Source organism: Bombina bombina, chromosome 6 (assembly GCF_027579735.1).
Source record: "Bombina bombina isolate aBomBom1 chromosome 6, aBomBom1.pri, whole genome shotgun sequence".
Classification (NCBI taxonomy): Eukaryota; Metazoa; Chordata; class Amphibia; order Anura; family Bombinatoridae; genus Bombina; species Bombina bombina.
Genome location: NC_069504.1, coordinates 1,122,320,824 through 1,122,344,649, shown reverse-complemented (window position 1 = coordinate 1,122,344,649; position 23,826 = coordinate 1,122,320,824). Strand labels below are relative to the sequence as shown.

The 23,826-nt window shown below is 38.5% G+C and overlaps 1 protein-coding gene across 1 annotated transcript in view; it reads left to right on the top strand.

The window, feature by feature from the left end:
• ITPR2 (inositol 1,4,5-trisphosphate receptor type 2) overlaps positions 1-23,826 on the top strand; it is a 920,836-nt gene that overhangs the window by 709,128 nt on the left and 187,882 nt on the right. Inside the window, exon 40 of the mRNA XM_053719707.1 lies at positions 18,298-18,423. Within this exon, the coding sequence (XP_053575682.1) occupies positions 18,298-18,423 (126 nt within the window). The remainder of the gene's footprint in view (positions 1-18,297; positions 18,424-23,826) is intronic.

Sequence of the window (23,826 nt, the reverse complement as noted above, 5' to 3'; positions counted from 1 at the left end):
ATGCCCTCAGTAACCAGACCAGAGCCAGCCCGAGGTTTGATATATGCCCACAGTAACCAGACCAGAGCCAACCTGAGGCTTGATATATGCCCTCAGTAACCAGACCAGAGCCAACCTGAGGCTTGATATATGCCCTCAGTAACCAGACCAGAGCCAACCTGAGGCTTGATATATGCCCTCAGTAACCAGACCAGAGACAACCTGAGGCTTGATATATGCCCACAGTAACCAGACCAGAGCCAACCTGAGGCTTGATATATGCCCACAGTAACCAGACCAGAGCCAACCTGAGGCTTGATATATGCCCTCAGTAACCAGACCAGAGCCAACCTGAGGCTTGATATATGCCCACAGTAACCAGACCAGAGCCAACCTGAGGCTTGATATATGCCCTCAGTAACCAGACAAGAGCCAAACTGAGGCTTGATATATGCCCTCAGTAACCAGACCAGAGACAACCTGAGGCTTGATATATGCCCTCAGTAACCAGACCAGAGCCAAACTGAGGCTTGATATATGCCCTCAGTAACCAGACCAGAGCCAAACTGAGGCTTGATATATGCCCTCAGTAACCAGACCAGAGCCAACCTGAGGCTTGATATATGCCCTCAGTAACCAGACCAGAGCCAACCTGAGGCTTGATATATGCCCACAGTAACCAGACCAGAGCCAACCTGAGGCTTGATATATGCCCTCAGTAACCAGACCAGAGCCAACCTGAGGCTTGATATATGCCCTCAGTAACCAGACCAGAGCCAAACTGAGGCTTGATATATGCCCACAGTAACCAGACCAGAGCCAAACTGAGGCTTGATATATGCCCTCAGTAACCAGACCAGAGACAACCTGAGGCTTGATATATGCCCTCAGTAACCAGACCAGAGCCAGCCCGAGACTTGATATATGCCCACAGTAACCCGACCAGAGCCAACCTGAGGCTTGATATATGCCCTCAGTAACCAGACCAGAGCCAGCCCGAGGTTTGATATATGCCCACAGTAACCAGACCAGAGCCAAACTGAGGCTTGATATATGCCCTCAGTAACCAGACCAGAGCCAACCTGAGGCTTAAAATATGCCCACAGTAACCCAACCAGAGCCAACCTGAGGCTTGATATATGCCCTCAGTAACCAGACCAGAGCCAGCCCGAGACTTGATATATGCCCACAGTAACCCGACCAGAGCCAACCTGAGGCTTGATATATGCCCTCAGTAACCAGACCAGAGCCAACCTGAGGCTTGATATATGCCCACAGTAGCCTAACTAGAGCTAACCTGAGGCTTAAAATATGCCCACAGTGAGCCAACCTGAGGCTTGGTATATGCCCACAGTAACCCGACCAGAGCCAACCTGAGGCTTGGTATATGCCCACAGTAACCCGACCAGAGCCAACCTGAGACTTGATATATGCCTACAGTAATCCAACCAGAGCCAACCTGAGGCTTGATATATGCCCACAGTAACCCGACCAGAGCCAACCTGAGACTTGATATATGCCCACAGTAACCAGACCAGAGCCAACCTGAGGCTTGATATATGCCCACAGTAACCAGACCAGAGCCAACCTGAGGCTTGATATATGCCCACAGTAACCCGACCAGAGCCAACCTGAGACTTGATATATGCCCACAGTAACCAGACTAGAGCCAACCTGAAGCTTGATATATGCCCACAGTAACCAGACTAGAGCCAACCTGAGGCTTGGTATATGCCCACAGTAACCAGACTAGAGCCAACCTGAGGCTTGATATATGCCCACAGTAACCAGACTAGAGCCAACCCGAGGTTTAAAATATGCCCACAGTATCCCGACCAGAGCCAACCCGAGGCTTGATATATGCCCACAGTAACCCGACCAGAGCCAACACAAGGCTTGATATATGCCCACAGTAACCCGACCAGTGCCAAACTGAGCCTTGATATATGCCCACAGTAACCAGACCAGAGCCAACCTGAGGCTTGATATATGCCCACAGTAACAAGACCAGAGTCAACCCGAGATTTAAAATATGCCCACAGTAACCCGACCAGAGCCAACCTGAGGCTTGATATATGCCCACAGTAACCAGACCAGAGCCCAACCTGAAGCTTGATATATGCCCACAGTAACCAGACCAGAGCCAACCTGAGGCTTGATATATGCCCACAGTAACCAGACCAGAGCCAACCTGAAGCTTAATATATGCCCACAGTAACCAGACCAGAGCCAACCTGAGGCTTCATATATGCCCACAGTAACCAGACCAGAACCAACCTGAGGCTTCATATGCCCAAAGTAATCAAACCAGAACCAAACTGAGGCTTGATATATGCCCACATTAACCAGACCAGAGCCAACCTGAGGCTTGATATATGCCCACAGTTACCAGACCAGAGCCAACCTGAAGCTTGATATATGCCCCACAGTAACCAGACCAGAGCCAACCTGAAGCTTGATATATGCCCACAGTAACCAGACCAGAGCCAACCTGAGGCTTGATATATGCCCACAGTAACCAGACCAGAGCCAACCTGAAGCTTGATATATGCTCACAGTAACCAGACCAGAGCCAACCTGAAGCTTGATATATGCCCACAGTAACCAGACCAGAGCCAACCTGAGGCTTGATATATGCCCACAGTAACCAGACCAGAGCCAACCTGAAGCTTGATATATGCCCACAGTATTCAGACCAGAACCAACCTGAGGCTTGATATGCCCAACGTAATCAAACCAGAACCAAACTGAGGCTTCATATATGGCCACAGTAACCAGAACTGAGCCAACCTGAGGCTTGATATATGCCCACAGTAACCAGACCAGAGCCAACCTGAAGCTTGATATATGCCCACAGTAACCAGACCAGAGCCAACCTGAAGCTTGATATATGCCCACAGTAACCAGACCAGAGCCAACCTGAAGCTTGATATATGCCCACAGTAACCAGACCAGAGCCAACCTGAGGCTTGATATATGCCCACAGTAACCAGACCAGAGCCAACCTGAAGCTTAATATATGCCCACAGTAACCAGACCAGAGCCAACCTGAGGCTTCATATATGCCCACAGTAACCAGACCAGAACCAACCTGAGGCTTCATATGCCCAAAGTAATCAAACCAGAACCAAACTGAGGCTTCATATATGCCCACATTAACCAGACCAGAGCCAACCTGAGGCTTGATATATGCCCACAGTTACCAGACCAGAGCCAACCTGAAGCTTGATATATGCCCCACAGTAACCAGACCAGAGCCAACCTGAGGCTTGATATATGCCCACAGTAACCAGACCAGAGGCAACCTGAGGCTTGATATATGCCCACAGTAACCAGACCAGAGCCAACCTGAAGCTTGATATATGCTCACAGTAACCAGACCAGAGCCAACCTGAAGCTTGATATATGCCCACAGTAACCAGACCAGAGCCAACCTGAGGCTTGATATATGCCCACAGTAACCAGACCAGAGCCAACCTGAGGCTTGATATATGCCCACAGTAACCAGACCAGAGCCAACCTGAAGCTTGATATATGCCCACAGTATTCAGACCAGAACCAACCTGAGGCTTGATATGCCCAACGTAATCAAACCAGAACCAAACTGAGGCTTCATATATGGCCACAGTAACCAGAACTGAGCCAACCTGAGGCTTGATATATGCCCACAGTAACCAGACCAGAGCCAACCTGAAGCTTGATTTATGCCCACAGTAACCAGACCAGAGCCAACCTGAAGCTTGATATATGCCCACAGTAACCAGACCAGAGCCAACCTGAAGCTTGATATATGCCCACAGTAACCAGACCAGAGCCAACCTGAGGCTTGATATATGCCCACAGTAACTAGACCAGAGCGAGCCCGAGGCTTGATATATGCCCACAGTAACCAGACCAGAGCCAACCTGAGGCTTAATACTGTACATGCCTACAGTAGCCAGGCAAGAGCCAACCTGAGGCTTGATATATGCCCACAGTAACCCGACCAGAGCCAACCCGAGGCTTGATATATGCCATTGACCCATGGCCCCTGAACTTGATGTATTTAGGGCCTAGTAATGGAACAGAGTCATTACATTTTGCTTTCTGTGTATATGTGGTCATTCAGCTGGCTTTATGGAAGTTCAGGGGCCATGAGTCTGTGGGCATATACCAGTATGGTATACGTCTTTGGCTTTCACTGATTCCAGTTCCGGTTTGGTGCAGCCGAATGCTGTGGCTCTCGCTTGTTAAATACCACTCCCCTTCCCATAATCCCTAGTCATTCTCTTGACTCTGTCAATAGAGGTGGTGAAGTTTGGTGTCTGAAGAAATTAGATTCTTTATGGGGATAGTATTCCCTGCAAGCAAGGATTTGGGTATAGCCGTAGTCCATGTCAATCTCTGCCGCAGAGTAGTGGTGGTCAGTCAACAAATTAGATTTGCATAATCAACAAATGCAAGATAACAAGACAATGCAATAGCAAAAATAGATTTTTTTATAACAAATTTTAAAGTTATGTATATTTCCACTCCCCTTGTACCATGTGATAGCAATCAGCCAATCACAAATGCATATACGTATAGTCTGTGAATTCTTGCACATGCTCAGTAGGATCTGGTGACACAAACATTGTAAATATAAAAGACTGTGCACATTTTTTTAATGGAAGTAAATTGGAAAGTTGTTTAAAATTACATATTGTATCTGAATCATGAAAATTTAATTTAACCTGAGTGTCCCTTTAAGCATTTATGAAGTCGTAAGGTGGTGTTTACTTTGTTTCCTAACATTTTGCTGCCCTAAGTATAGAAAGCCAGAGTTGGTTACTCTGTTCTTTCTTTTTTCCACAGGTCTCTGTTAGGTGTTTGTGTCCTTTCACGCCTTGTGAGCTGTCTTCCTGCCGGACAGCTAGACTGCAGGTAAGTGCTTTTTTGTTTTCTAGGTATAGATGACTTTCCACTTTTAAAAGATGTATTATTTATTTTCTGCAGTTTTAATGTATGTGATTTAGGAATCCTTTGAATAGGATTCTATAGGCAGTATGCAGACACTATGTGATGTTGGATTTGCACATTAGACCGGGTGCTGTAAAAAAATAAATGTTTTTGCAAATGTTGGTTTCTGTTTTTTGTTTTGTTTTTTCAAATTGCGCTTTTTTTTTCTTGTCTGCGCTTTGCTGGATATGCTGGTCATGTGATCCTTATGTTTCAGTTATATGGAACGGATCGGCGTCTCTGTGATGTTGCTGCAGTCTGTCTCAGTGTATATGCAGTTGTGTGGCAGTCTCTGTGTCCTCTTCAAGTCTCCTGGATTTGCGGTAGGCACCTCAGTACTGCTGAGGTGTAGAGGTTGTCAAACTTTTTATTTTTTTATAAGGTTTTTTGCTTTTTTCGTTTTTCTTAAAGTGACAGTTGTCCTTTTATTCAAAGTTATTAAATTATTGCCTTATGAGCCTAATGTGTCTCAGGATGATGCTGTTCACCCAGTGCCGCAGACCTCTCCTCAAACGTCCCAAGCCTCTATGGTGTCACATACAGTGCCCTGCGGTTCCTCTCTTGGAGACCCAGTCAGTCCTGGAGCAAGGGGAAACAATCTTAGATTCTCCCTCCCAGGGCAGATTTCACCTCTCAAGGTTATCTGCAGATCAGGTATAAAGAGAGGCATTCTTGAACCGCGTTCAGGATCTTTTCTCTCTGGGAGTGATTGCTCCAGTTCCAGTAAAGGAACAGGGTCTAGGATTCTATTCAAATCTGTTTGTAGTTCCCAAGAAGGAGGGAACTTTTCGTCCCATTTTAGACCTAAAGTGTCTCAACAGATTTCTCAGGGTGCCGTCCTTCAAAATGGAAACCATTCAGTCCATTCTTCTTTTGGTTCAGGAAGGTCAGTTCATGACGACCATAGACCTAAAGGATGCTTATCTTCATGTTCCTATTCACAGGGATCATCACAAATCTCTGAGATTCGCTTTTCTAGTCAAACATTTTCAGTTTGTGGCTCTTCCTTTTGGCCTTGCCACAGCTCCCAGAATTTTATCAAAAATGACTCTGCACCTACTGCACCCGCCTGCAGCCGACCCTTTATGAAAATATATATATACTGCATTGCTGAAGATATGCATACAAAATAAATGTTTTAGAAGCATTTAAAACTGTTGTTTTAACTACATTTGCAATGTTTTGCACTCTAGTTTCCAGTATAGAATTACAGTAAAAGCAGGCAAAATAAAAAAAGTACGTATATTGCAGGCTTTTTGTTGCCATGCATAATACATACTTAATACTTATGGGCCAGTTCAGTTATGAGTTTGATTTTCCTTTAAGGATTTTTAGTGTAATTTAATTAATTCAAGATAGAGATTTACTAACTGTATATAACATATGGGCCGATGAAGTGGTTACACCCTCCCTACCCACTGTATGTCACAGGACCCAGCTGTGCAGCAGAAATGTTAATACAGGAGCCACAAACTGTTGCATATACTTATTTTTTTAATTAAAAAGGCTCTTCTTAAATTACTAATATACAAAGTAAAAAAGGCTGAGCACGAGACAGTGACAACCCTTACACAGCAAAATATTGTTCAGTATTTCAGTCGATTTATGTGGCATGGACACCAATAGCATGGCTCCAGTATTGCAATGCAAATGACATTATACTTTTTGTTTTTTTAAAGGGCCAGTTTACTTGAAAATTGTTTCTGTTTAAAAAAATAGATAATCCCTTTATTACCCACTTCATAGTTTTGCATAATCAACACGGTTATATTAATACAACTTGTACCTCTGTGATTACCTTGTATCTAAGCCTCTGCAGACTTCCCCCTTATCTCAGTTCTGTTGTACACACTTGCATTTTAGCCAATCTGTGTTAACTTCAAAAGAGTGAAAAAGGTATCTGTTACCCACTAACTAATGCCTGGGAGAAACATAAGGCTATCCTACATACTAACTAAGGCCTGGGATAAGCATAAGGCTATCCTACGTACTAACTAATGCCTGGGATAAGCATAAGGCTATCCTACATACTAACTAATGACTAGGATACACATAAGGCTTACCTATGTATTAACTAATGTCTGGGGTAAGCATAAGGCTATCCTACATACTAACCAATGCCTGGGATAGACATAAGGCTATTCTACATACTAAATAATGTCTGGGATAGACATAAGGCTATCCTACGTACCAACTAATGCCTGGGAAAGACATAAGGCTATACTAAATACTAACTAATGCCTGGGATAAGCATAAGGCTATCCTACATTCTAACTAATGCCTGGGATAAGCATAGGGCTATCCTACGTATAAGTGTCAACAAAGAAAAAAGTGTCCAGCGCCTGGGATAGTATACCTGCTACACTATAAAGAAGACCCCCTAATAGGTCTTAATGAAAGAAACAATGTATATCCTATATATCCAACATTGTATCCTACGTACTAACTAATGCTGGGATAAACATAAGGCTATCCTACATACTAACTAATGACTGGGATACACATAAGGCTTACCTATGTACTAACTAATACCTGCGATAAACATAAGGCTACCCTACGTACTAACTAATGCCTAGGATAAGCATAAGGCTATCCTACATATTAACTAATTCCTGGGATAAGCATAAGGCTATCCTACGTACTTACTAATGCCCCGGATAAGCACAAGGCTATCCTATATACTAACTAATGCCTGGGATAAGCATAAGTCTGTCTGAGGGTGCTGTGTATAAACATGATATAAAACTACCTTTAGGTTACATGTACAGGGAGTGCAGAATTATTAGGCAAATTAGTATTTTGACCACATCATCCTCTTTATGCATGTTGTCTTACTCCAAGCTGTATAGGCTCGAAAGCCTACTACCAATTAAGCATATTAGGTGATGTGCATCTCTGTAATGAGAAGGGGTGTGGTCTAATGACATCAACACCCTATATCAGGTGTGCATAATTATTAGGCAACTTCCTTTCCTTTGGCAAAATGGGTCAAAAGAAGGACTTGACAGGCTCAGAAAAGTCAAAAATAGTGAGATATCTTGCAGAGGGATGCAGCACTCTTAAAATTGTAAAGCTTCTGAAGCGTGATCATCGAACAATCAAGCGTTTCATTCAAAATAGTCAACAGGGTCGCAAGAAGCGTGTGGAAAAACCAAGGCGCAAAATAACTGCCCATGAACTGAGAAAAGTCAAGCGTGCAGCTGCCAAGATGCCACTTGCCACCAGTTTGGCGATATTTCAGAGCTGCAACATCACTGGAGTGCCCAAAAGCACAAGGTGTGCAATACTCAGAGACATGGCCAAGGTAAGAAAGGCTGAAAGATGACCACCACTGAACAAGACACACAAGCTGAAACATCAAGATTGGGCCAAGAAATATCTCAAGACTGCTTTTTCTAAGGTTTTATGGACTGATGAAATGAGAGTGAGCCTTGATGGGCCAGATGGATGGGCCGTGGCTGGATTGGTAAAGGGCAGAGAGCTCCAGTCCGACTCAGACGCCAGCAAGGTGGAGGTGGAGTACTGGTTTGGGCTGGTATCATCAAAGATGAGCTTGTGGGGCCTTTTCGGGTTGAGGATGGAGTCAAGCTCAACTCCCAGTCCTACTGCCAGTTTCTGGAAGACACCTTCTTCAAGCAGTGGTACAGGAAGAAGTCTGCATCCTTCAAGAAAAACATGATTTTCATGCAGGACAATGCTCCATCACACGCGTCCAAGTACTCCACAGCGTGGCTGGCAAGAAAGGGTATAAAAGAAGAAAATCTAATGACATGGCCTCCTTGTTCACCTGATCTGAACCCCATTGAGAACCTGTGGTCCATCATCAAATGTGAGATTTACAAGGAGGGAAAACAGTACACCTCTCTGAACAGTGTCTGGGAGGCTGTGGTTGCTGCTGCACGCAATGTTGATGGTGAACAGATCAAAACAATGACAGAATCCATGGATGGCAGGCTTTTGAGTGTCCTTGCAAAGAAAGGTGGCTATATTGGTCACTGATTTGTTTTTGTTTTGTTTTTGAATGTCAGAAATGTATATTTGTGAATGTTGAGATGTTATATTGGTTTCACTGGTAAAAATAAATAATTGAAATGGGTATATATTTGTTTTTTGTTAAGTTGCCTAATAATTATGCACAGTAATAGTCACCTGCACACACAGATATCCCCCTAAAATAGCTAAAACTAAAAACAAACTAAAAACTACTTCCAAAAATATTCAGCTTTGATATTAATGAGTTTTTTTGGGTTCATTGAGAACATGGTTGTTGTTCAATAATAAAATTAATCCTCAAAAATACAACTTGCCTAATAATTCTGCACTCCCTGTATAAGCTGTATTATATAACATATAAATATTACCCATCTGATAACAGTACTGTACTGTCTGTCTGAGGGTGTTGTGTATAAAAATGATATAAAACTACCTTTAGGTTACATGTATAAGCTGTATTACATAACATATAAATATTACTGTCTGAGTACAGTACTGTCTGTCTGAGGGTGCTGTGTATAAACATGATATAAAACTACCTTTAGGTTACATGTATAAGCTGTATTATATAACATATAAATATTACCTGTCTGATTACTGTACTGTCTGTCTGAGGGTGCTGTGTATAAACATGATATAAAACTACCTTTAGGTTACATGTATAAGCTGTATTACATAACATATAAATAATACTGTCTGATTACTGTACTGTCTGTCTGAGGGTGCTGTATATAAACATGATATAAAACTACCTTTAGGTTACATGTATAAGCTGTATTATATAACATATAAATATTACCTGTCTGATTACAGTACTGTCTGTCTGAGGGTGCTGTGTATAAACATGATATAAAACTACCTTTAGGTTACATGTATAAGCTGTATTATATAACATAAATATTCCTGTCTGATTACTGCACTGTCTGTCTGAGGGTGCTGTGTATAAACATGATATAAAACTACCTTTAGGTTACATGTATAAGCTGTATTATATAACATATAAATATTACCTGTCTGATTACTGTACTGTCTGTCTGAGGGTGCTGTGTATAAACATGATATAAAACTACCTTTAGGTTACATGTATAAGCTGTATTATATAACATATAAATATTACCTGACTGATTACTGTACTGTCTGTCTGAGGGTGCTGTGTATAAACATGATATAAAACTACCTTTAGGTTACATGTATAAGCTGTATTACATAACATATAAATAATACTGTCTGATTACTGTACTGTCTGTCTGAGGGTGCTGTATATAAACATGATATAAAACTACCTTTAGGTTACATGTATAAGCTGTATTATATAACATATAAATATTACCTGTCTGATTACAGTACTGTACTGTCTGTCTGAGAGTGCTGTGTATAAACATGATATAAAACTACCTGTAGGTTACATGTATAAGCTGTATTCAGTGGCGTCACTAGGGTTGGTGTCACCCGGTGCGGTAAGTTATGGTGTCACCCCCCCCCAGAAAGCAGACACACACAAAAACACAGGCAAACACACATACAAACACTCAGACACACTTAAAACATACTCAGATGCACACACAAACACTCTGAAACACACTCAGACACACACACAAAAACACACACACAAAAGCACTGAGACACACACACACACACAAAAACTCAGACACACACACACAAAATATGTAAACTGCACTGCATTAATTATAAAGCTCATGCCTAGAGCTGCTCCCTGGCTCAGCAGAGCATCAAATGAAAGATAAACAGAACTATGAAAATTCTGCTCTCTGACTCTGTTCCAAGCCTGTCAGTGCACAGCCCCGGGCCGCGTGCCTACCGCTTCTTATGGCCAATCACCTCTGCACTCTGCCCACCCCCAGACCCCCGCCCGCCCTCCTACCTGTTCAGTGTGCACTTAGTGTACCGTAACCGTAATGGTCTGGTGGGCATCATACGTGGCTCCTTCACTTTAAAGACAGTGTCAAACAGTCATGCGGTCAGGTGCCAGGCATCCCCTCATGATTTGCCAGTTCCCGTTTAGAGAGACAGCACAGCAGTGAGTGACTCCACTGCTCCACATGTCACTGAGCAGTGAGCACAGATAGGCAGGCAGGTTTAGGCTAGCAGCGCAACTTTGCAAGCCCCACGGCATGCCCACAACATTCATAGCGAAATTGGGCAGGGGAGAAGCAAAGTACAAACAAGTAAAAGCAGCCGGGAAAACTATTTGTTGAAATTGCAGCACTGGCTCAAGGGGCAAAAAAATTGTGTGTCTACATATTCCCCAGTCCCACCAATGTTCACAAATGCCAGCCCCTCTAATAAAAAAAAAATCTATGCATCTCAACATTGTATTTCTTTGAATTTCAATAAAATTAAAAAAAAAAAAAAAAAAAAAAATTTTTTTTTGGTGTCACCCCCTGGTGGGTGTCACCCCCTGGTGGGTGTCACCCGGGTGCGGCCCGCCCCCCCCTAGTGATGCCACTGGCTGTATTATATAACATATACATATTACCTGTCTGATTACTGTACTGTCTGTCTGAGGGTGCTGTGTATAAACATGATATAAAACTACCTTTAGGTTACATGTATAAGCTGTATTATATAACATATAAATATTACTGTCTGATTACAGTACTGTCTGTCTGAGGGTGCTGTGTATAAACATTATATAAAACTACCTTTAGGTTACATGTATAAGCTGTATTATATAACATATAAATATTACCTGTTTGATTACTGTACTGTCTGTCTGAGGGTGCTGTGTATAAACATGATATAAAACTACCTTTAGGTTACATGTATAAGCTGTATTATATAACATATAAATATTACTGTCAGATTACAATACTGTCTGTCTGAGGGTGCTGTGTATAAACATGATATAAAACTACCTTTAGGTTACATGTATAAGCTGTATTATATAACATATAAATATTACTGTCTGATTACTGTACTGTCTGTCTGAGGGTGCTCTGTATAAACATGATATAAAACTACCTTTAGGTTACATGTATAAGCTGTATTATATAACATATAAATATTACCTGTCTGATTACACTACTGTCTGTCTGAGGGTGCTGTGTATAAACATGATATAAAACTACCTTTAGGTTACATGTATAAGCTGTATTATATAACATATAAATATTACCCATCTGATTACAGTACTGTCTGTCTGAGGGTGCTGTATATAAACATGATATAAAACTACCTTTAAGTTACATGTATAAGCTGCATTATATAACATATAAATATTACCCATCTGATTACAGTACTGTACTGTCTGTCTGAGGGTGCTGTGTATAAACATGATATAAAACTACCTTTAGGTTACATGTATAAGCTGTATTATATAACATATAAATATTACCTGTCTGATTACAGTACTGTCTGAGGGTGCTGTGTATAAACATGATATAAAACTACCTTTAGGTTACATGTATAAGCTGTATTATATAACATATAAATATTACCTGTCTGATTACAGTACTGTCTGAGGGTGCTGTGTATAAACATGATATAAAACTACCTTTAGGTTACATGTATAAGCTGTATTATATAACATATAAATATTACCCATCTGATTACAGTACTGTACTGTCTGTCTGAGGGTGCTGTGTATAAACATGATATAAAACTACCTTTAAGTTACATGTATAAGCTGTTTTATATAACATATAAATATTACTGTCTGATTACAGTACTGTCTGTCTGTCTGAGGGTGCTGTGTATAAACATGATATAAAACTACCTTTAGGTAACATGTATAAGCTGTATTATATAACATATAAATATTACCTGTATGATTACTGCACTGTCTGTCTGAGGGTGCTGTGTATAAACATGATATAAAACTACCTTTAGGTTACATGTATAAGCTGTATTATATAACATATAAATATTACTGTCTGATTACTGTACTGTACTGTCTGAGGGTGCTGTGTATAAACATGATATAAAACTACCTTTAGGTTACATGTATAAGCTGTATTATATAACATATAAATATTACTGTCTGATTACAGTACTGTCTGTCTGAGGGTGTTGTGTATAAACATGATATAAAACTACCTTTAGGTTACATGTATAAGCTTTATTATATAACATATAAATATTACTGTCTGATTACAGTACTGTCTGACTGAGGGTGCTGTGTATAAACATGATATAAAACTACCTTTAGGTTAAATGTATAAGCTGTATTATATAACATTTAAATATTAACTGTCTGATTACTGTACTGTCTGTCTGAGGGTGCTGTGTATAAACATGATATAAAACTACCTTTAGGTTACATGTATAAGCTGTATTATATAACATATAAATATTACCTGTCTGATTACTGTACTGTACTGTCTGTCTGAGGGTGCTGTGTATAAAGATGATATAAAACTACCTGTAGGTTACATGTATAAGCTGTATTATATAACATTTAAATATTAACTGTCTGATTACTGTACTGTCTGTCTGAGGGTCCTGTGTATAAACATGATATAAAACTACCTTTAGGTTACATGTATAAGCTGTATTATATAACATATAAATATTACCTGTCTGATTACTGTACTGTCTGTCTGTCTGTCTGAGGGTGCTGTGTATAAACATGATATAAATCTACCTTTAGGTTACATGTATAAGTTGTATTATATAACATATACATATTACCTGTCTGATTACTGTACTGTCTGTCTGAGGGTGCTGTGTATAAACATGATATAAAACTACCTTTAGGTTACATGTATAAGCTGTATTATATAACATATAAATATTACCTGTCTGATTACAGTAATTTCTGTCTGAGGGTGCTGTGTATAAACATGATATAAATCTACCTTTAGGTTACATGTATAAGCTGTATTATATAACATATAAATATTACCTGTCTGATTACAGTACTGTATTGTCTGCCTGAGGGTGCTGTGTATAAACATGATATAAAACTACCTTTAGGTTACATGTATAAGTTGTATTATATAACATATACATATTACCTGTCTGATTACTGTACTGTCTGTCTGAGGGTGCTGTGTATAAACATGATATAAAACTACCTTTAGGTTACATGTATAAGCTGTATTATATAACATATAAATATTACCTGACTGATTACAGTACTGTCTGTCTGAGGGTACTGTGTATAAACATGATATAAAACTACCTTTAGATTACATGTATAAGCTGTATTATATAACATATAAATATTACCTGTATGATTACAGTACAGTGCTGTCTGTCTGAGGGTGCTGTGTATAAACATGATATAAAACTACCTTTAGGTTACATGTATAAGTTGTATTATATAACATATAAATATTACCTGTCTGATTACAGTACAGTACTGTCTGTCTGAGGGTGCTATGTATAAACGTGATATAAAACTACCTTTAGGTTACATGTATAAGCTGTATTATATAACATATAAATATTACCTGTCTGATTACAGTACAGTACTTTCTGTCTGAGGGTGCTGTGTATAAACATGATATAAAACTACCTATAGGTTACATGTATAAGTTGTATTATATAACATATACATATTACCTGTCTGATTACAGTACTGTCTGAGGGTGCTGTGTATAAACATGATATAAAACTACCTTTAGGTTACATGTATAAGCTGTATTATATAACATATAAATATTACCTGTCTGATTACAGTACTGTCTGAGGGTGCTGTGTATAAACATGATATAAAACTACCTTTAGGTTACATGTATAAGCTGTATTATATAACATATAAATATTACCTGACTGATTACAGTACTGTCTGTCTGAGGGTACTGTGTATAAACATGATATAAAACTACCTTTAGATTACATGTATAAGCTGTATTATATAACATATAAATATTACCCATCTGATTACAGTACAGTACAGTACTGTCTGTCTGAGGGTGCTGTATATAAACATGATATAAAACTACCTTTAGGTTACATATATAAGCTATATTATATAACCTATAAATATTACCTGTCTGATTACTGTACTGTACTGTCTGTCTGAGGGTGCTGTGTATAAACATGATATAAAACTACCTTTAGGTTACATGTATAAGCTGTATTATATAACATATAAATATTACCTGTCTGATTACTGTACTGTCTGTCTGAGGGTGCTGTGTATAAACATGATATAAAACTACCTTTAGGTTACATGTATAAGTTGTATTATATAACATATAAATATTACCTGTCTGATTACAGTACAGTACTGTCTGTCTGAGGGTGCTATGTATAAACATGATATAAAACTACCTTTAGGTTACATGTATAAGCTGTATTATATAACATATAAATATTACCTGTCTGATTACAGTACAGTACTTTCTGTCTGAGGGTGCTGTGTATAAACATGATATAAAACTACCTATAGGTTACATGTATAAGTTGTATTATATAACATATACATATTACCTGTCTGATTACAGTACTGTCTGAGGGTGCTGTGTATAAACATGATATAAAACTACCTTTAGGTTACATGTATAAGCTGTATTATATAACATATAAATATTACCTGTCTGATTACAGTACTGTCTGAGGGTGCTGTGTATAAACATGATATAAAACTACCTTTAGGTTACATGTATAAGCTGTATTATATAACATATAAATATTACCTGACTGATTACAGTACTGTCTGTCTGAGGGTACTGTGTATAAACATGATATAAAACTACCTTTAGATTACATGTATAAGCTGTATTATATAACATATAAATATTACCCATCTGATTACAGTACAGTACAGTACTGTCTGTCTGAGGGTGCTGTATATAAACATGATATAAAACTACCTTTAGGTTACATATATAAGCTATATTATATAACCTATAAATATTACCTGTCTGATTACTGTACTGTACTGTCTGTCTGAGGGTGCTGTGTATAAACATGATATAAAACTACCTTTAGGTTACATGTATAAGCTGTATTATATAACATATAAATATTACCTGTCTGATTACTGTACTGTCTGTCTGAGGGTGCTGTGTATAAACATGATATAAAACTACCTTTAAGTTACATGTATAAGCTGTTTTATATAACATATAAATATTACTGTCAGATTACAGTACTGTCTGTCTGAGGGTGCTGTGTATAAACATGATATAAAACTACCTTTAGGTTACATGTATAAGCTGTATTATATAACATATAAATATTACTGTCTGATTACAGTACTGTCTGTCTGAGGGTGCTGTGTATAAACATGATATAAAACTACATTTAGGTTACATGTATAAGCTGTATTATATAACATATAAATATTACCTGTCTGATTACAGTACTGTCTGCTGAGGGTGCTGTGTATAAACATGATATAAAACTACCTTTAGTTACATGTATAAGCTGTATTATATAACATATAAATATTACTGTGTGATTACTGTACTGTCTGTCTGAGGGTGCTGTGTATAAACATGATATAAAACTACCTTTAGGTTACATGTATAAGCTGTATTATATAACATATAAATATTACTGTGTGATTACTGTACTGTCTGTCTGAGGGTGCTGTGTATAAACATGATATAAAACTACCTTTAGGTTACATGTATAAGTTGTATTATATAACATATAAATATTACCGTCTGATTACTGTACTGTCTGTCTGAGGGTGCTGTATATAAACATGATATAAAACTACCTTTAGGTTACATGTATAAGCTGTATTATATAACATATAAATATTACCTGTCTGATTACTGTACTGTCTGTCTGAGTGTGCTGTGTATAAACATGATATAAAACTACCTTTAGGTTACATGTATAAGCTGTATTATATAACATATAAATATTACCTGTCTGATTACAGTACTGTCTGTCTGAGGATGCTGTGTATAAACATGATATAAAACTACCTTTAGGTTACATGTATAAGCTGTATTATATAAACATATAAATATTACTGTCTGATTACTGTACTGTCTGTCTGAGGGTGCTGTGTATAAAAATGATATAAAACTACCTTTAGGTTACATGTATAAGCTGTATTATATAACATATAAATATTACCTGTCTGATTACTGTCTGTCTGTCTGAGGGTGCTGTGTATAAACATGATATAAAACTACCTTTAGATTACATGTATAAGCTGTATTATATAACATATAAATATTACCTGTCTGATTACTGTACTGTCTGTCTGAGTGTGCTGTGTATAAACATGATATAAAACTACCTTTAGATTACATGTATAAGCTGTATTATATAACATATAATTATTACCTGTCTGATTACAGTACTGTCTGTCTGAGTGTGCTGTGTATAAACATGATATAAAACTACCTTTAGGTTACATGTATAAGCTGTATTATATAACATATAAATATTACCTGTCTGATTACAGTACTGTCTGTCTGTCTGAGGGTGCTGTGTATAAACATGATATAAAACTACCTTTAGGTTACATGTATAAGCTGTATTACATAACATATAAATAATACCTGTCTGATTACAGTACTGTACTGTCTGTCTGAGGGTGCTGTGTATAAACATGATATAAAACTACCTGTAGGTTACATGTATAAGCTGTATTATATAACATATAAATATTACTGTCTGATTACTGTACTGATTGTCTGAGGGTGCTGTGTATAAATATGATATAAAACTACCTTTAGGTTACATGTATAAGCTGTATTATATAACATATAAATATTACCTGTCTGATTACTTTACTGTCTGTCTGAGGGTGCTGTGTATAAACATGATATAAAACTACCTTTACGTAGCATGCATAAGCTGTATTATGACATGTAAATATTGCCTAAATGACATATGATATTGTTATTTACACTTGGTTCTATCCCCTCTTTAAACTGTCTCATTTACAGATGCAAATATATAACGATTATCCAAATCCTTTTCCGGTCCCAAGCAGTTTGGATAAAGGGTTTTCCATCTGTAATTTGTTTTAATACTGATTTTGATGCCACATACCAGTTTCTTTGCCTATCATGTGATAGGGAGGTTCAGCGGGACAGAAACAGCTGCCTACATATGACCTCCTTTGCTGTACCTTTCTGTACCTGGGATGAGTTAAAGCTACCTGATGCAGTTCTGGATTGGCATTAGGGAGTCCATGTTTAAAAAGAAAGTTAGTAGCAAAAGATGCATTATTCTTAAGTTATTATTACCCAGAATCATGTGCTTCAGTGCAAACACCACAGAGGTTTTCTGGGTAAAAACAGATTTGTTTGGATTTGCAGATGTGCTGTTCTATGATCTAGTTTGTACGATTTTATAAATGTCACTTTACATGAGACTTGGTGAGTGCATCTGCTGTATGATCTATGTGTTCTATTATAAGTGACCATTCCGCTCTGCTCACGTTGTGTCTTTTATTCCTCTCTGCAGATAACCCTGCTCTCTTCTGGTTCTCCAGACACATCTCCCTTTGGGGCAGCATCTCATTCAACCTGGCAGTATTCATTAATCTGGCAGTGGCTCTCTTTTATCCCTTTGGAGATGATGGAGATGAAGGTAAGTGAAGTGTGAGGGGAAGGTCCAGAGATATTGAGTATTGCAGCAGGATATTAACCCTTTGATTACTACAGTGAGACTGTGGTGTATTGCTACAAAGTGGGTGCAGGCTTCTCTGGAAGTGAGTGGGTTAAGTGAAAATCACAATGACAACAAGAAAAATCGGTTTTATAATTCAAATTATGCTTGGTTTCCTCCAACACAAATGTCTGAGATTCCTTATTAGCCAATAAAGAGTTGTGCACAAACACCCATTTCCTGTTTCAATGTCATTTAAATGGACAGTCAACACCAGAATTTTTGTTGTTTAAAAAGATTATTCCTCTGTTTTGCATAACCAACACAGTTGTAATAATACACTCCTTCTGTGATTACCTTGTATCTAAGCCTCTGCAGGCTGCCCCCTTATTTCAGTTCTTTTGACAGACTTGCATTTTAGCCAATCAGTGCTGATTGCTAGGTAACTTCACGTGCGTGAGCACAATCTTATCATTATGGCACACATGAGCTAATGCCCTCTAGTGGTGAAAAGCTGTCAAAATGCATTCAGATAAGAGGCGGCCTTCAAGGTCTAAGAAATTAGCATATGAGCATACCTAGGTTTAGCTTTCAACTAAGAATACCAAGAGAACAAAGCAAAACTGGTGATAAAATTACATTAGAAAGTTGTTTAAAATTGCATGCCCTATTTGAATTATGAAAGTTTATGTTGGACTTGACTGTCCCTTTAAAAAAAGAAAACTTAAAATTTTGTTGTGCAACACATTTTTTAAATATATTATGCTGCTCTTTCAAACACATGATGACATTTTGTCACTAATGCATATGAGTCCTGGATCTGATGACCCTATTAAATAATATTTGCATGATACATGCTTTTAAAGTCTTTCTGTTTCACATGACAGTGTAGTATTGTTATTCTATAGGTATCTGTCATGCATAAGCACAACTTTATGGGGCATATTTAAGAAGGTACGAGCGGACATGATCCGATATTGCGGCTCATGTCTGCATACGCTGTCGGCATTTATCATTGCACCAGCAGTTCTTGTGAATTGCTGGTGCAATGCCGCCCCCTGCAGATTCGCGGCCAATCAGCCGCTTGCAGGGGGTGTCAATCAACCCGATCGTATTCTATCGGGTTAATTTCCGGCAATGTCTGTCCGCCTCCTCAGAGCAGACGGACAGATTAATGCGCATTGGTCTTTAGACCGCTGCTTCATAACTTGTGTTTCTGGCGAGCCAGGGCATTCAGAGCTTGATAATACGGCCCCTATGACTTTAATATACAGAACTTAAATAAAGAGATAAATATACAAGAAAAAAACCTGTCTGGCAACCAAGGGGTTAATAATTCCATAGATTTAGTGCATAACATGTAACAGTATAAAATACATGTTGTTTCCTTTATTTTTCAGGAGACTGTTGTGCTTTTGTTTTATTTATGTCTCTTGGTTTCATTCTTGGGAATGTGCGCCGTCAGGTCAGCCACATAATACCCTCCTTAAGCTGACTTCTGCTTGCGCAACACCACGAGCTTGGTGAGAAGTGATCCTTCAGTAGGGGATTGTGCACCTCGTGTGTGTACACGTGTCACAGGCTGGGTAACCCATTCAGAGACAGACTGAGGCTCGCTGTATCGCTGGGAAGTCTGACTGTACACTTCACTTATACAGAGGAAGCTTTTAAAATGGGTTATTTGTTTGTCTGTTATAAGCCTGAGAAACAGAAATATTTTTACCTCCTAAGCAAGAGCAGTCATAAAGATTTGCTTTAACAAACCATTTTCTTTGCGTTCATTTATAATAACTTCAGAGTTGTGTCCATATCTTACTGTAAAGAGATTCAGTATTTGTGAAATAATTAAGTATATTAAATAGAAAATATAGTAAGTAATATAAAAATATATAGTAAACCATAGTAAGTTATTGGAATATATAATTCAGTGTTTGTATTTATTATATTACACGTTTGTGTTGATTATTTGTATTTCTTTCGTCTGGTATTTCTTTCATGTAATTGGCAAGAGTCCATGAGCTAGTGACATATGGGATATACAATCCTACCAGGAGGGGCAAAGTTTCCCAAACCTCAAAATGCCTATAAATACACCCCTCACCACACCCACAATTCAGTTTTACAAACTTTGCCTCCTGTGGAGGTGGTGAAGTAAGTTTGTGCTAAGATTTCTAAGTTGATATGCGCTTCTCAGCATTGTTGAAGCCCGATTCCTCTCAGAGTACAGCGAATGTCAGAGGGACGTGAAGGGAGTATCACTTATTGAATACGATGATTTCCCTAACGGGGGTCTATTTCATGGGTTCTCTGTTATCGGTCGTAGAGATTCATCTCCTACCTCCTTTTTCAGATCAACAATATACTCTCAATTTACCATTACCTCTACTGATAACTGTTTTAGTACTGGTTTGGCTATCTGCTATATGTGGATGGGTGTCTTTTGGTAAGTATGTTTTTTATTACTTAAGACACCTCAGCTATGGTTTGGCACTTTATGCATTTATATAAAGTTCTAAATATATGTATTGTACTTATATTTGCCATGAGTCAGGTTCATGTATTTCCTTCTGCAGACTGTCAGTTTCATATTTGGGGAATTTAAACATTTTAAGAAATTTATTTCTTACCTGGGGTTTACGCTTTTTTTCAATTGACTACTTTTTGCTATTGCGGGTATTAGGCCCGCGGGTGCGTCAAATGCTAAACTTTATTGCGTCATTCTTGGCGCGAAATTTTTTTTTGGCACGAAAAAAGACGTTTATGACGCAACTTCGTCATTTCCGGCGTCATACGTGACGCCAAGACCTTTCACACGGCGGCATTATTAGTGACGCGAGTGTGTCATTTCCGGTTATTTTGGGCGCCAAAAAAGTTTACGTTACGTTGTGTGTCATACTTGGCGCCAAATTTTTTTCATTATTTCAATACCCCTTGTATGTTTGCCTCTTGCTTTTTGCTATTAGAGGCCTATGCTATTGCATTTTTTCCCATTCCTGAAACTGTCATATAAGGAAATAGATAATTTTGCTTTATATGTTGTTTTTTCTCTTACATTGTGCAAGATGTCCCAATCTGATCCTGCCTCAGAAGTTTCTGCTGGAACATTGCTGTCTGACATCGGTTCTACCAAAGCTAAGTGCATTTGTTGTAAAATTGTAGAAATTATTCCACCGAATGTCATTTGTAATAGTTGTCATGATAAACTTTTACATGCATATAGTGTTTCCATCAGTAATAGTACATTGCCAGTTGCAGTTCCTTCAACTTCTAATGTACATGATATACCTGTAAATTTTAAAGAATTTGTTTCTGATTCTATTATGAAGGCTTTGTCTGCATTTCCACCTTCTAATAAACGTAAAAGGTCTTTTAAAACTTCTCATTTAGCTGATGAAATTTCAAATGACCAACAACATAATAATTTATCCTCTTCTGATGAGGATCTATCTGATTCAGAAGATCCTTCCTCAGACATTGACACTGACAAATCTACTTATTTATTTAAAATAGAGTATATGCGTTCTTTATTAAAAGAAGTGTTAATTACTTTGGATATTGAGGTAACCAGTCCTATTGACGTTCAGTCTAATAAACGTTTAAATGCTGTTTTTAAACCTCCTTTGGTTTGTCCAGGGGTTTTTCCCATTCCTGAGGCTATTTCTGATATGATTTCTAGGGAATGGAATAAGCCAGGTACTTCTTTTATTCCTTCTTCAAGGTTTAAAAAATTGTATCCTTTACCAGCAAAATCTATAGAGTTTTGGGAAAAAATCCCCAAAGTTGATGGGGCTATTTCTACTCTTGCTAAACGTACCACTATTCCTATGGAAGATAGTGCTTCCTTTAAGGATCCTTTAGATAGGAAGCTTGAATCTTATCTAAGGAAGGCCTATTTATATTCAGGTCATCTTCTCAGACCTGCTATTTCTTTGGCTGATGTTGCGGCTGCATCAAATTTCTGGTTGGAAAATTTAGCGCAACATGAATTGGATTCTGACATATCTAGCATTATTCGCTTACTGCAACATGCTAATCATTTTATTTGTGATGCCAGTTTTGATATTATCAAAATTGATGTTAGATCCATGTCTTTAGCTGTATTAGCTAGAAGAGCTTTGTGGCTTAAGTCTTGGAATGCTGATATGACATCTAAATCTAGATTACTATCTCTTTCTTTCCAAGGTAATAATTTATTTGGTTCTCAGTTGGATTCTATTATTTCAACTATCACTGGGGGAAAAGGAGGTTTTCTGCCTCAGGATAAAAAACCTAAGGGTAAATCTAAGGCTTCTAACTGTTTCCGTTCCTTTCGTCAGAATAAGGAACAAAAACTCAATCCTCCCCCCAAGGAATCTGCTTCCAATTGGAAGCCTTCCTCAAATTGGAATAAATCCAAGCCATTTAGGAAACCAATGTCAGCCCCTAAGTCCGCATGAAGGTGCGGCCCTCATTCCAGCTCAGCTGGTAGGGGGCAGATTAAGGTTTTTCAAGGATTTTTGGATAAAATATGTCCAAAATCATTGGATTCAGAGCATTGTCTCTCAGGGGTATCGAATAGGATTCAAAGTAAGACCTCCTGTGAGAAGATTTTTTCTCTCACGCATCCCTGTAAATCCAGTAAAAGCTCAGGCTTTTCTGAAGTGTGTTTCACACCTGGAGTCTTCAGGGGTAATCATGCCAGTTCCTCCTCAGGAACAAGGTTTGGGGTTTTATTCAAACCTATTCATTGTACCAAAGAAAGAAAATTTATTCAGACCAGTTCTGGATCTGAAAAATTTGAATCGTTATGTAAGAGTACCAACTTTCAAGATGGTGACTATAAGGACTATTCTGCCTTTTGTTCAGCAAGGACATTATATGTCCACAATAGACTTGCAGGATGCATACCTTCATATTCCGATTCATCCAGAACACTATCAGTTTCTGAGATTCTCTTTTCTAGACAAGCATTAACAATTTGTTGCTCTTCCATTTGGCCTAGCAACAGCTCCAAGAATCTTTTCAAAGGTTCTGGGTGCCCTACTACCTGTAATCAGAGAACAGGGTATTGCGGTGTTTCCTTATTTGGACGATATCTTGGTACTAGCTCAGTCTTTACATACTGCAGAATCTTACACGAATCAACTAGTGTTGTTTCTTCAGAAACATGGTTGGAGGATCAATTTACCAAAAAGTTTCTTGATTCCTCAGGCAAGGGTCACCTTTTTTGGCTTCCAGATAGATTCAGTGTCCATGACTCTGTCTCTAACAGACATGCCCGCACCTTCAGTCTCAGTCATTCCCTTCAGTGGCTATGTGCATGGAAGTTTTAGGTCTCATGACTACAGCATCGGACGCGATCCCCTTTGCTCGTTTTCACATGAGACCTCTACAGCTTTGCATGCT